The 14071-nt window shown below is 40.6% G+C and overlaps 1 protein-coding gene across 12 annotated transcripts in view; it reads left to right on the top strand.

Moving 5' to 3' along the window:
- TTLL5 (tubulin tyrosine ligase like 5) overlaps positions 1-14071 on the top strand; it is a 305934-nt gene that overhangs the window by 107820 nt on the left and 184043 nt on the right. For all 12 annotated transcript variants that reach the window (XM_079908860.1, XM_079908866.1, XM_079908864.1 and 9 more), the window contains 5 exons: positions 2886-3043; positions 3972-4278; positions 8803-8923; positions 11590-11736; positions 12845-12948. In XM_079908860.1, coding sequence (XP_079764986.1) covers positions 2886-3043; positions 3972-4278; positions 8803-8923; positions 11590-11736; positions 12845-12948 — 837 coding nt within the window. The remainder of the gene's footprint in view (positions 1-2885; positions 3044-3971; positions 4279-8802; positions 8924-11589; positions 11737-12844; positions 12949-14071) is intronic.

The following is a 14071-nucleotide window of genomic DNA, read 5'->3' as shown; positions in this document are numbered from 1 at the left end:
ACCGTATAATTTTATTTGTCAATTATACCTCAATAAAACTGGAAAAAAATGGCTGACAACGTCAAATAGTGAGGATGTGGAGCTCATGGAGCTCTGATAAATTGTCGCTGGCAGCATAAACTAGTACAGGCACTTTAATACTTTTTTTTTTTTTTTTTTTTTTTTTTGCGGTACGCGGGCCTCTCACTGTTGTGGCCTCTCCCGTTGCGGAGCACAGGCTCCGGACGCGCAGGCTCAGCGGCCATGGCTCACGGGCCCAGCCGCTCCGCGGCATGTGGGATCTTCCCAGACCGGGGCCCGAACCCACGTCCCCTGCATCGGCAGGCGGACTCTCAACCACTGCGCCACCAGGGAAGCCCGGTACAGGCACTTTAGAGTCTGGCAGTTTGTTAGCCTAGAAAATTCCACTCTGAGATCTTTACTCAGAAGAAATGAAAAGCGTAACCACAAAATGACTTGTACAAAAATGGTCATAGCAGCTTCATTCATAATATTCCAAAACTAGAAGCAGCTTTGGTGTCCAACAATAGGGGAATAGGTGAACTGTGGATTATTCATACACTGGACTAATCCTCATCAAAAAAAAGGATCCACACTGATACTCACAACATGGATCAATCTCAAAAACATGCTGAATGGAAGACAACACAAAAGGGTTCATACTATACTATTCCATCTTTATGAAGTTCTAGGACCGGCAAACCTAACATGTGATGCAAAAATTCAGAACGGTTTCCTTTGGGAGTATGAGGGAGAGATTTACTGGGAAGGGGCATGAGAACTTTCTGAGGGGATAGCAATGTTAGAGTTTGGGTCATATAGCTCTAGGTCTCATCAGATGGACATATGGACATTTAATATTTGGATGTTTCACTGTGTGTCATTTTTAGCTCCCCCCGCCCCCCCCCCCAAAAAAAAGAAAAGAGAAAAAACTTTCAAAGCCCTATAAAATATTGAACTCTAGATCCTAATGATTTGAGTGTTAAAGTGTTCAGGAGTGAAGTGCACTGATGTCTTTGTGCAACTTTGAAATGCTTTAAAAATGAAGTGGACTGATGGATGGATAGAAGAAGAGAAGATTGGATATATATGTGATGAAACAAATATAGTAAGATATTCACTGTAGAAGCTGGCCAGTGGGTGTATGGATGTTCACTGTATAATTCTTTAAACCTTTCTATTTGTTTAAATATTTCATAGTAAAAGTGTAGAAAATGAAATAAAGTAGACATAGATAAAAGGTATTACAACTTATGGGGAATTCAATTGTTTATTAATTCAGAAGTATTTATGGTATGTCAGGTGCGTGCTGAGCACTCTCATAAGCATCACTGACCCAGTGAGAAACAAGACAAGCGTGGGCCTTGCCTCTATAGAACTATAATTCTGTTTCTTTCCCCAGCATTCCCTACCTCCATTCCTTGTAATAGTTGTGATTTATATGTCTGTTCAGGGTTTCTTAGAAGCTTATAGTTATTTTAAAATATCAGATTTGTTTTATTTTCTTTATTATTTAATTGGCCAAAAATCTATTTTCATAACTGTGTGTGTGTGTGAGGGGGTAATGTTCAGTTGTTGAGACTATGATAAACTGGGGTTGAACTATTTTTAAAGTTTATTAATTTGCTTCCCTTTTCTGCACCCCGTATCAGGACCTTCCCAGTTCTTGGTTCAATTTCCCGCTTTAGAGGGGAGGCCTTCAAAATACTTACTATCCAGTCCATCCACCCAGAAATCTCTAAAAGTCCTAACTGGACCAAAAGACACAGCCTTTCCATCATACTCAGGGACTGAAAACTCCCAGAGGAATGAGGATGAATTTCCACCTCAAAGGGAATACGCTTTGAGTTGCGAAGAGTTCACAAGAGAGAGAGTTCAGAGCCAACCAGTTAGATCTTGAGTTCTGGGTATACAGAGTTGGCTGCCTGCTTTCCGACACTAACATGGATACGTCTTTTCTGACTTAGTGACCGAGAACCCTGTCTCTCTTTTGTGACCTGGTTATCTCTGCCTGTGCTGTACTTTGCCCGGTCCTTGTGTGGATTGGGTCTGATTCCTGTCACTTAACCTAATGTATGATTTATTTTATCTAATGCCTAATGTACCTGTAGCCATTCCCTCTCCTCATCCCATTTCCCATCCGTGATCTGATGGAATTTGGTGTTGTCCTGCATCTGCTGCCTTCCCTTGTCTGTGCCTCTGACCCTAACTCCTGACCTGTACTCAATACCTGGAGAGTCCCTGCCGCCTCTCCCCAGCTCCTCCTGTAACCAAGTACGCTCTAAGGGACGTTCCTCCTGTAGGAGCACTTGAGGCTTGGTGCGTCCCAAGGTCTTGGTGACTTTTCACGAAGATGCTTTCCCTGTGAGTCTCATTCAGCTCTGTGCTGCCGTATTCATAGATTATCAGCCATTCCTCTCATCTCAACCTGTGCTAAATCTGTATTTATTAAATACTATATATGTCAAAGGAATATTTGTGTAATTCTGAGTAAGTTATAATGAATAAATAAAATAATAAGTACACCTCTAGCCATCACCAGCTTAGTGAGAATTAAAGTGTTAACCAGTATCTCTAGTCATTCTTAAGGCATAGTTGGGTAGCACTTTATGATCTCTGTACTGAATAGTCAGCCAGTATTACTGAATACTTAAAAATACTTAAACATTGTCTTCAGATATATTTTCGTTCAGAACATTTAACAAATGCAGATAGCCCATTAGTGAAATTCTAATGTAGATTCCAGTATTCCCATTTCAAACATTTTAGAATTCACTAGAGTAACCATGCCTGGCCTGACATCATTACAGAGTCCTGTCAAACTTAGCCTTGGAATAAAGGAGAGAACTTTCTGAAGGCTCTAGCTACCATGTTTTTTCCCATAGAATTGTGGTTGATGGAGCACCGGAATTGAAGGTAGAGAGTATGAATTCAAGGGCCAAGCTGCACGCTGCTCTTTATGAGAGGAAGCTCCTGTCTCTGGAGGTGCGAAAACGTCGACGAAGGAGTGGCAGATTGAGGGCAATGCGGCCAAAATACCCAGGTACCGGCTGGTGAGCTTCCACCAAGCTCTATGATCTGTGTCCTGTCAGACCGATTTAATCAGCTTCTTAATTAACACTTAATGAATCAGAACTTTCTGACCACATGCGCTTACTTTTTTTGATATAGTCTTTTTCCTCGGAAACTTGTTTCAAAAGGATAATAAGTTTTTAAACCTTCCATTCTGTGATATTTGTATTGAAGAATATCCGAAGTGCACACATTTTGGCCTTTGCTCTTACTCTTACAGCATCATTTAACTACCTGATACTTAGCTTAAGTTTAATGGAACCCAATGAGCATCATTGTTTGGGTTTTTCATGATTAGGTATGAAGTCCAGTTCATCCTTTGACATTGCTGAATTGTGTAAGTATTTTAAACATGAACAGAAAAAGGGGAATTTCTTTCTCTCCTAGAATCTCCCTTGTTACAGATCTGTTTGTCACTGACGAATTGACTTCCTTTTTCTCCCTCCTTCTCTTGTTTTTGTATCAAGCACATTAGTCACTGGGGTTTCATTGGTGAATAAAAAAGCTATGGTCCTTGTCCTCATAGACCTTCCAAGGCAGTGAAGGAGAAGGATAATGGATAAACATATGATAGAAAGATATTCCCCTGCTTATTGTACCCCCGTGAAAGATGCCCTTCTGAAAACCTCTAACACGCTATAGAGATTACTCTACTAAAAGGGTTTTTGCCTTAAGTTATGAGAGAACCATTGGTATTACCATGAGAAACATCAACTCTAATGAAGATCGTTAATAGGCTTTTAGAATATATAAGAGGGACGTGTGTATGTTGTTAATTTTGTGCATTATTTGTGGTCTGATTTAGAAGTGGGTTTTTACTGAAAAGATAAAAGGAAGGTATTGGGAGAGAGGAAAATTTAATCCTTTTTTCAGCAACATTAGTGATTCTTCGCATTTAGTGATTACCCAACCAGCTGAAATGAATGTTAAAACTGAGACAGAGAGTGAAGAGGAGGAAGAAGTTGCCTTAGACAGTGAAGATGAAGAACAGGAAGCTTCCCAGGAGGAGTCTGCAGGGTCCCTCGGAGAAAATCAAGCCAAACACACACCCTCACTGACTGTTATGGTAGAAAATTCACCCAAAGAAAATGCCATGAAAGTTCCTGAATGGAATGACAAAGGTGAACAGTGCTGCAAAACCGAGACTCAGGAACCAGAGCCTAAATTTAACCTGATGCAGATTCTGCGAGATAATGGCAACCTTAGGTATGTACCTTTCCTAATTATAATAGCAAAACTGAAAACAGCTAATTTGTACTGTGTACCAGGGTATTGTGCTTGTGGCCTTATAGCCATTTTTCGTTTCTTATGCACAGGAATCCTGTGAATTAATGACTGTGATTTGATATTATTACTATCAAGGAAACTGAGCCTTAGAGAAGTTGCTTGTCCAAGGTCTAGAACTGTGATACAAACCCAGGTCTCATTGGCTCAACAAATATTTGTTGGGTTTCAGCATTAGTGACTTAAGAGGACAAGGTGACTGAGGCAGGGAGCTCAAGCAGTTCATGGCTTAGAGTGGGGACGCTTAAAGAGCGGGGGCTATGACCCCAGTATGGACAAAGGGCTCTTAGGGCACAGGAAAAGGAGTGATTGGTCTTGCTCGGGAGGGCTAGAGAGACATTAGGGAAGAGGCAATATTTGAACCAGGCCTTCCCCGATAGGTAGGCTTTCCGGATTTGGGAGGTGACAGCTAAGTATGGGAGTGCTAGTAGAGGGAATAAAGGCACAGAGGGGTGATAGTACAGTCATTCATTCAGTCCCTCGACAAATATTTATTGAGCACTTGATCTATACCAGGAATTGTGCTGGGCTGTATAGTGTTACGGTGGAGACCAAACAGTCGTGGAGCCCACAGTCTAGTGGGGAAGACTGACAGTAAACAAAGAAACAAGGTAATTTCAGGCAGTAAGAAGTGCTGTGTAGACAATAAAATAGGGTGTAGTATTAGAGTGTAATTGGACAGAAAGTTTCTGTAGCTTCTGGTGCTTTGGGCATGGAGAGGTAAGCTTTAAGGTGAGTCCTAAATGATGAGAAGGAGTAAGTCATGTGAATATCAGGGAACAGAATATTCCAGGCAGACCGGCAAGTATAAGGAACCTGAAATTGGAATGAGCTTGGCAAGTTTGAGAAATAGATTAGTGGTGTGACGTTACATGGAGAAAAGGGTGCGATAAGAAGTGAGACTAAAAAATTGGATGTCATTTGATCATAAAGTGCCATAGAGGAGCCTGGACTTTATTTCCTAGATGGATAATTTTTAAGCAGATGTGTGATATGGTCAGATATGGGGACGTATGTATATGTATAACTGATTCACTTTGTTATAAAGCAGAAACTAGCACACCATTGTAGAGCCATTATACTCCAATAAAGATGTAAAAAAAAAAAAAAGAAAAGAGAGTAAATTCTGGTTGCATTGTGGGAAAGTGATTGATAAGAGGAGAACTAAGGGTAGAGAGCTGAGTTAGGGACTGTTAAAGTAGTCCGGAGCCAGGAAGATGAAGGTCCTGATCAGAGCAATGGCTATAGGAATGAAGAGAATGGGTTGGAGTTAATGAAATTTGCAAGTTAAAATTGGTAGGGCTTGGTCCCTGTAGATGCAAGAATTCCAAAGAGACTGAATTTTCCAAGTTTGGTAACTTGGTGCTGCCATCAGTCAATATAAGGAGCACAGGAGTTGGTTTCATGATAGAAAGAATGTGTTTTATTTGGGACACGGTGAGGTGGAAGTGCTCTGGGATGAAGATGATCAGTAGATAGGTGAAAGTACAGCTTTGAAAGTCAGAGTTGAACAGGACTGTACAACTTCAGAGTAGATGAGCTTGTCCATTTCAGTTTAGTTCAGCAGGCATAGACAGGAGAAAAGGAAGAGAACTGAGGCCTGGGGAAAACCAGTGTTTAATAGTAAAGAGACCAAGAAGTAGCAGTTAGAGTGGTAGCTATAAAACTGGGAGGAGACAGTATAGAAAAGCTACAAGATGAGAGTTTCAAGCTATAGAGTGCCTCTGGCAGCCCAAGTTAGGATGAGACCTGAAAAGAGTCTCCTGCATTTATGACCTGGGGGTGGACTTTGTGGGTAGAAGAGAACTTGTGAGCTGAGCAAATAGGAAAGCAAGTGTGAACTAACTCTTTCAGCGAGTTTGACAATGAATGAAAGACAGGTGAGAACTCATCAGAGAGAGGGAGCAAGCTAAGAGAAAAACGATTCTGGGATTCTGGAGCTTATTTAGAGATTAGGGGAAGGCTTTGATGGTAAAAGAATTAGAGATACAGAAATGGATATATTGTCCTAAAGGAAGGTAGGAAGAGGCCAATGGAGGGGTGTCTCTTCCTGTAATGAATGCAGTAGTTAGAGGTTAAAGAGGCAGGAAATGTAGTTATATAAGCATGACGGCCTTTAGTTTCTAAGCTAGAGGTCAGTTCTTATACTGAAAGGATGGAGGGTGATATTGGCATTTAGGGGGTTGGAGGGTAGAGTTATAGTTTGGAATGGTGCGTGGAGAATGAGAGTAGTTGCGTTAGTGGAGAGCGGAGAGGGCTCTGTCAGAAGACTTGACTCTGGCTTTTCAGTGCTTGCCAACTGGCAGTGTGACCACAGGCAAGTTAGAGAGCTTCTCTAGGCCTCAGTTTTCTTTTCGTTAGGCCAGGGTATGGGGTTAGACATAGACAGGTTTTTCAAACTGTGCTCTCTAGAGAGGAAGGAGGAGTCCACTGAATTGAAATAGAACATTTGAAAACCACTGGACTATATTCTAATGTCCTTTCCAGCAATAAAATTCTACTTAGATGTTGTAGAAATAAATTAGTTATTCATAAATCGGATCTTACTTTTAAAGAGTAAATTCTTGTAATTGCAGGGTGTGTTAATGTAATAAATCAGTGGTTTTCAAACTGTGTTCCCTGGAGCTGCCCATAATTCTGTGGAGCATCTCAGTGGCTACTGAGGGATCTGGGGGTGTTCCATGGCAAGGATTCAAGGCTCCAGGCCCCAGCCCACTAGTTGTATATTTTTGTATACTGAGGATCTCCATAGGCTTTTATTTTTTTTAAATAGATTTCTTTGGTGTAAATTATTCTATTATTTTGGTTTGTCAGTTACAGATTACTAGCTGACCAATGTGTTCAATACCTTAGGGACAACCTCAGGATTAACATCCCACAGATCTCTAGTAAGATTTTTAGAGATGGAAAACTCAGTTCTTGTTCGTTTGATTTACAACAGTGATTTGCAACAAAAGGTTGATTGAAATCTCAACTTCCAAGCAGTAATTCCCTTATCCAAAAGACCTTCATATTTTAATATTAGGGAAATAGTCAATAAAATTGGGTATTTTGCTACATTTGGAGGTGTCTGAAACGTGCCATTTTTAGCTCACTTTATTGCAAGTGAATTTGTTGACCAAAATGGAGAGTCTTTTTTCATTTTTTTTGACCTGAAAATAATTAGCTTATGGGAATGGTTGAGGGGAAAGTGTATATGGTCTCCAGAACAAGGATTTTAAGTGTTCTTCTTGATGAAAAACATTTGAAAATATAAATTTCAAAATCATGTTGTGCTCCCATAAACTATTCCTAGTAATAACAAAGATGTAGCCTTATATTTCATACTCTGAAGAGCTTGAAAAGCAAATCTACTCCCCAACCTGACTCCTCTCCCTTCCAGCCCACACATAGAAGATAGATGTAGACCCTCCTAGGATTTCCAGTTTACTCTGGACAAGTCCTTCGTCCTAACCTTGGGGGAACAGTGAGTAGAAAGCATTCAGTGATTGCATGTGTGAGGATTGTAAACAAAGTTTGTGTTGGGCCCTAATCTTCGCTGATGTAATTTTGGCTAGCATGTCAGAAGGCCAAGCAGCTGAAGTAACTACAGTCTCTCCTGAAAGAAAACAGATCGGCTGCAGTTAGCAGCCGAAGTGAAAGTCATCAGTGTTTCTCTGGTACTCCTGTCTTCTAAATGATAGCTTGATCAGATTTCCTTGTTTCCAACCTAGACCACCAAGCAGAAATCAGCTGGCTTCTTCAGTGATGTTGCTGAGGTGCTTTTTACTATATGTGTGGACTTCTTTTTCCCCCTGAACATCTGGGCTCATCCTAGCCGGTCAGTGCATCTATGCCAAACTCCGTTGGACCTCACTCATTTGTTCTGGGCTCCAGCCACTCCCGTCTTGTAGTTGAGAAAAGCCTGACCTTAAATTTGGTCCCAAAGTTCCTTTGTAGGATTTATCTGTTTCCTGCTTTGGAGGCTTTTGCACACCAGAAATTAGTTGCTATAGCAAAAGCCATACTTTTGTACTAACTGATAAGTATGTTTTTAAGGGCTTCCAAGGCAGAAAAACCTTTCTGTATCGATACAAAGGTTCTTGTGAAAATTCGGTACTTTTCCTGTCCATTTCCACGAGAAAGTTGTTTAAAAGTTCCAAAAGATAAGGTATAAGAGTAGGAAACATGATTCTCTATTCTTGCTTGATTTCCCCCCTGCCCCCCACGCCATGGTAATAATGAGTAAATAAGTAGGATTCTCCATCTCTGATTCTTTAAATAGAAAAAAAGAAATCTCATGTACTGGGTAGAAGGAATCTTTACTCAGTGACTGTATGATGGGCTTCATTTTTCTTAGCCATCCTAATAGAAGGATCCTCAAAGGCCACTTTGAGAGAGGCAAGCACACATTTGGTAGGTGCACCATTCTGTCTCATAACGGTATGTTGTTTTGGATTTCTGTAGCAAAGTGCAGGCCCGAATAGCATTCTCTGCCTATCTCCAGCATGTTCAAATCCGACTGATGAAAGACAGTGGAGGTCAAACGTTCAGTGCCAGTTGGGCTGCCAAAGAAGATGAACAGATGGTGAGGCTCTTCTTGTTGGAACCTTTTTCCTTTCTCTTACTCTCCCTCCCTCCCTCCCTCCCTCCCTTCCTTCCTTCCTTACTTCCTTACTTCCTTCTTTTCTTTTTTTTCCTATACTAAGATAAAGAACAGTATACTTGTGGTGAAAGAATTATTCCACAGTACAGCTCGCAGATTTCTCTTACTTTTCTGTGAAGTGAATCTTGGATCTGGAGCCATGTTCATCACAGTATGTGTTGAGGGCATTAATTTACTTCATTCAGAAAATGGAAATTGATTGCTTATTAGATGTCAGGCCTGTGCAAAGCCCTAGAAAGGAATAACGATTTGCAGAGTCCTTTCTCAAGCAGCTTCACATTTTATTAATTCTTTGATATAGGCACTGTCATCTCCATTTGCAGATGAGGAAACAAAGACCTAGAGGAAGGGGGTAACTTGCCTGTTGTCCTGTAGCTCATACGTGCTGAAACTGGAACTTAAACTCAAATGTTGCAATTGCACATTATTTGCTCTTGCACTATTTCCATGGGTCATAAGGCATTTATTTTCTGTCCTGGGGGGTCAAGTTAGCTCTTTGAAAATCAACACTTTATCATGGGCCCTCTGAGAATGTACCATCCTCCATTTTAACGTTTTTTTCTTTACTAGTTGTCACTTTATAAAAGTCTTAGATTACTGGAAACAAACTTGTGTAATAATTTTTACTGTATATTGGTCATTCGAACCTGCCTAAAATTTAATATACTAGCAATGTTTTTCTTTTTGGATCAGAATGACAGGGAGCTTCAAGCTCTTTGGTAAGGTCAACGCATATAGAAGAAGCCACAGCCCTTCCTTAGGCTTTTTAACCACAGGGATCTGTCACTGAAAAGAGAAGGACCATTAAGTCTGAGAAAGCTGCATTCTTTGTCCAGCTCAGTGGTGATCCTACTGTAATTTTCAGTTCTCCACATATAAGAGGCGTACAATATGCTGGGCTTATTATAAAAGCATGATGGATATCCCAGAAAACAACTTGTGAATTTGAAGTAGCCAATACAACCCAGAGATAAAACCTTGTGTGTTGTGAGTAATTTTTCAACCATCAATGGAAAATGTTAGCTCTGCTCTTTCCAAGTGGAAAATTGAAACTGCCTTTTTGAGAGTCAGTTTGTCTGCTTCACTGTGAAAAAATAATATTTTAATATAACAGCTTAAACCAGCCTATAGTAAAGACAGCAGGGTAGACCTATGAAATCCAACCCTCTGGTTATGAGACTGTTTCTTTATGTTGGAGTAAATTGTCACCAAAGGACAGTGAACCAAAATCAAATTCAAGAAGAAAAAAATAGCTCAGAAGAGAATAACTATTGCAACTGCTGACTTGGGATTCACACAGGATTTCTATGGGGCTTTTTATAAGAATATTTAGGATCATCACTGCAGAACTTAGTATCAGTTGTGTGCATTCCTGTTTGAAAATCTATCTAAACAACAAACCCTAAGGCATTACCTGATGATTGTGGCAGTGATCTTGTTTATGAGGAAGGTGAGTGTAGAATTGCCTTCTCTGATCCAAGTTAGGTTTAGAGCTTCTTTATCACGTAATTCACAGAAGGCACATCGACAGAAGTTCCCCAAATCCATCATCTTCAGGCAATTTTACTGTGTTTGGGGGTTGGGTGCGGGGAACTACTATCTTTAAGGCCCTTGGCCCTGCAAGAATCTCTCTTTGAAGCATTTGTGATGTTATGAATGATCTGATTGGTATCTGTTCAGATTTCAAAACCCTTGGCCCCATCTCAAGTGAGATGTATCCCTGCTACCCCTTAATGACCTTTCACTATGCCCTCTTTGCCAACCCCCAACTCTAAAAGCATCCTTATTCTTGGGGAAGAAAAAATAAATAAAAAGCTACCGCCTTGCAAGCCTGGTAACAGTTCTTTCTTTCCTTTAGTCACTAAACTTTTTAAATCAGTAGTTTCTGCTCTTCACCTGTATTCTTCAGTATCCACTCGTTTCTTAACCTCTACTTTCTGTTGCCTTTACTCTGCTGAAAGTGGTTGTGGTCCTTTCCTGCTCCAGCCTCTTGGAAACTGTGACATGGGAGCCTTCCTCCCTTGGCTTGCATGACACTGTTTTCTCCCGTGTTTCTTTCTACATTTCTGATGTTTCTGTCATGGTTTGTTGTGGTGGTTGTTTGTTTTTTTCTGATTCTTCCTCCTCTTTCCGACCTCTGAGTGTCAGTGTTTCTGTATTCTTTCTCTCCCTTCTCACCTTTGATGACTTGATCCATGGTTTTAGTTTCCTCTACCTATTACTTTCCCTAAGTATCTCTCTCTGACCACCCTATTGGAAGTGATAGCTGCACTTTGAATTATTATAGTACTATGTATATATGAATTGTACTTTTACAGCTACTGCTTTATTACATAGTTATTTGCACACATACTTGATTTTGATTTTCCCACTGCCAGCTTGTTAAAGGAAGAGGATATGTTTGTTTCATTTTGTTCTTGTCTTACTGTGTCCTTGCTATACCTAGTATGTTTGCTCTGGGTCTTATTTGTTGAAGTGTATAGTATACCTCTTCTTATCTCTCTATTGTGTAATCCCCTTGTAGCTTGTCTTCTGTTGCTTAAGCACAATGCCTTCTTTTTTTCCCCCAATGACTCTTTAATTTATAGGAGCTAGTGGTTCGTTTCCTCAAGCGAGCATCAAGTAACCTCCAGCACTCACTGAGGATGGTATTACCCAGTCGGAGACTGGCACTTCTGGAGCGCAGAAGAATCCTGGCCCACCACCTGGGTGAATTTATCATTGTGTACAACAAGGTAGGTGGTTCATCTGTTAGTCTTGTGCTTTGGATCGCCATGCACTGTCAGAAACAGGCTAGAAGCCTCTGTCCAGCTGAGCGGAGAGGTTCTTCTTCCCCTTTAGCATTATCACGTGCTTTGTGGGACGTTATGGGGAGCAGGACGTCACTCCCTAACCAGCTGGTCTGAAAAGCTACTTTTGACTACTTGTGAAGGCCCAGGGGCCGTAGTTCAGTCTCATCCAAAGGCACATTCCTTTTGAGTGCTGTTGCACCTGAGATGAATCCTGGGCTGTGTGAATTTGCATTGTCGTTATTGTGCCTGGAGACAGTGGTGAATTGACTATTTGAGAGCAAATTTGAACTGTGGATTTAATACAGCGACACAGTCTTCCTTCCTGAGTGAGTTACACTCTGTTCTCTAGAACATTTTAGATAGTGACTTCATCTTACAACCAAGCCCAGAAAATAGACTATTTAGTGAGAATAGTCTGCAAAGCACCTTTTATCCAAGGGTCTTAGAATGCTTTAGAAATGTCATTTTGGGGTGGGGGGAGCGGGGAGCATGGTCATTTTTCAGAAAGGAAAGCTGAGGTCTGGAAATTTAAATAGCTTTTGTGAAATGTGTGGAATGGTCGGTACAGTATCAACACACCAAATCCATAGCTACATAGCTACTCCAGCTCTGTTGAGAATTTTGGGACAACTTACATAAGTGAAGAATTTACTCAATTTGGATGCTACTATAGGAGTATCTTCCAAGACCTATCTTTCCTCTCCCTAACTGTAACAAAATACAGTGTCTCTGTTGTCATTCTATTAAAGCTTCAAGTGTGACCACAGACATTACCAAGCTCTTTTTTCACTGGGCTACCTGAGTAAAAAGTAAAAACATGATAAAAATTTATATTTATTATGCAACTCTTACTTGGAAACTCTAAAATGTTTCATGAAATAATGACAGAAAATAATATATCAGATTTATAGGTGGCAAAAGTACATGGAGGAATTAAATGTCTTTACTATAAAGACAAATTAACCCAAGGGTAATGAAACCAGACGATGAAGTATGCATTTATCAGGAGTCAGTTTTATCTTGTTTTTCTGTGGGGTTGGGGACTGGATAGGAAACAGAACAAATGGCTGGAAAGAAATCGAAGAAGAAACTTGAGGAAGAAGAGGAAGATGGGGTGAATACGGAAAACTTTCAGGAGTTCATCAGACAAGCAAGGTAGAAGACATTCTTAATAAAAAGTATCTTATTCTGCCTTCCACACTGCCCCATTGATTCCCAGTAGCCCCTTGTTTCTAACATATGGATGTGAGTAAAATCACTCTTAGAAGGAGAAGAAGGGTTTCATAGGCTTGATCTCTCTATATCTCAGCCAATTATTGGCTGTTGTCATGGTTTTAGTTATCAAAACACTGCTGCTGGGCATCTGGGCTGTATTTCTAGACAGCTTCAAAGTATACACCACTCTAAGGGCTGAGGGAGCACTTCGGAAAGCTGAAGTTAGAGGTGTCTAGTGTTTACTGGATCTGAATTTAGCCCTGACCTACTGATGCAGTGGAGATGACTACATTTTGCCTACGTTGAGTGGCTTGAGGAATGGGCAGTTTCTCAGCACTGTAAGCGTTACGCCTAATGTATATAAAAGAAAACAAGTCCTTCATGCTTAAGGTTAGCTTTTAGGGGTTGAAAAATCTCAGCATTCAGCTCTCTATCTTGATCCAATTAGCCAGGCCATTCTTTGCTACTTTGGAGACCTTGGGGTTTACTGTGAGATCCATGGGAGCAGTTTCCAAGGTTGTCGTTACAGTGTATTCTGAAGATAGGCTACAGGTTCTTTGTAATATTGCAGGAATATTTTGCTTATTTGAAGGCCACTTATCTGGAACATAGCCAGGCTCCAGAAAAAAATGCAAAAGGCCGTTGAGGAGCTGCTACAGATTTTACAAAATCCATCATAGTATGTTTACTGGAAGAATTCTATGGGCCCTCATCTGTTTCCTTACACTTTCCATTTTGTGGGTGTTCGTAAAAAGTGCATATCATTTCAATATTTGAAGTGACCTAGAGACCATCTGGTTCAGTTTCCACTGTATAGATGGTTAGGGAAATCTTCCTTGGTTACGCTGGTGAGTTTCCGTATTTATGACAAAGTGGCTTCTTTAGTGAATATACTCCAATTATCTGGAAGTGGGGTGGACAAACTGCCAAGGACCAGATAATAAATGTTTCAGACTTTGTGAGCTACATGTGGTCTTTATAGCATACTCTTCTTTAAAAATATGAAAACCGTTCTTAGCTGGGAGCCATACAAAAACAGCCTGCTGGTCAGGGTTGGCCCACT

Source organism: Stenella coeruleoalba, assembly GCF_951394435.1.
Source record: "Stenella coeruleoalba genome assembly, chromosome: 2".
Lineage (NCBI taxonomy): Eukaryota > Metazoa > Chordata > Mammalia > Artiodactyla > Delphinidae > Stenella > Stenella coeruleoalba.
The sequence above is the reverse complement of the archived record's forward strand: the minus strand, read 5'-3'. Positions and strand labels throughout refer to the sequence as shown.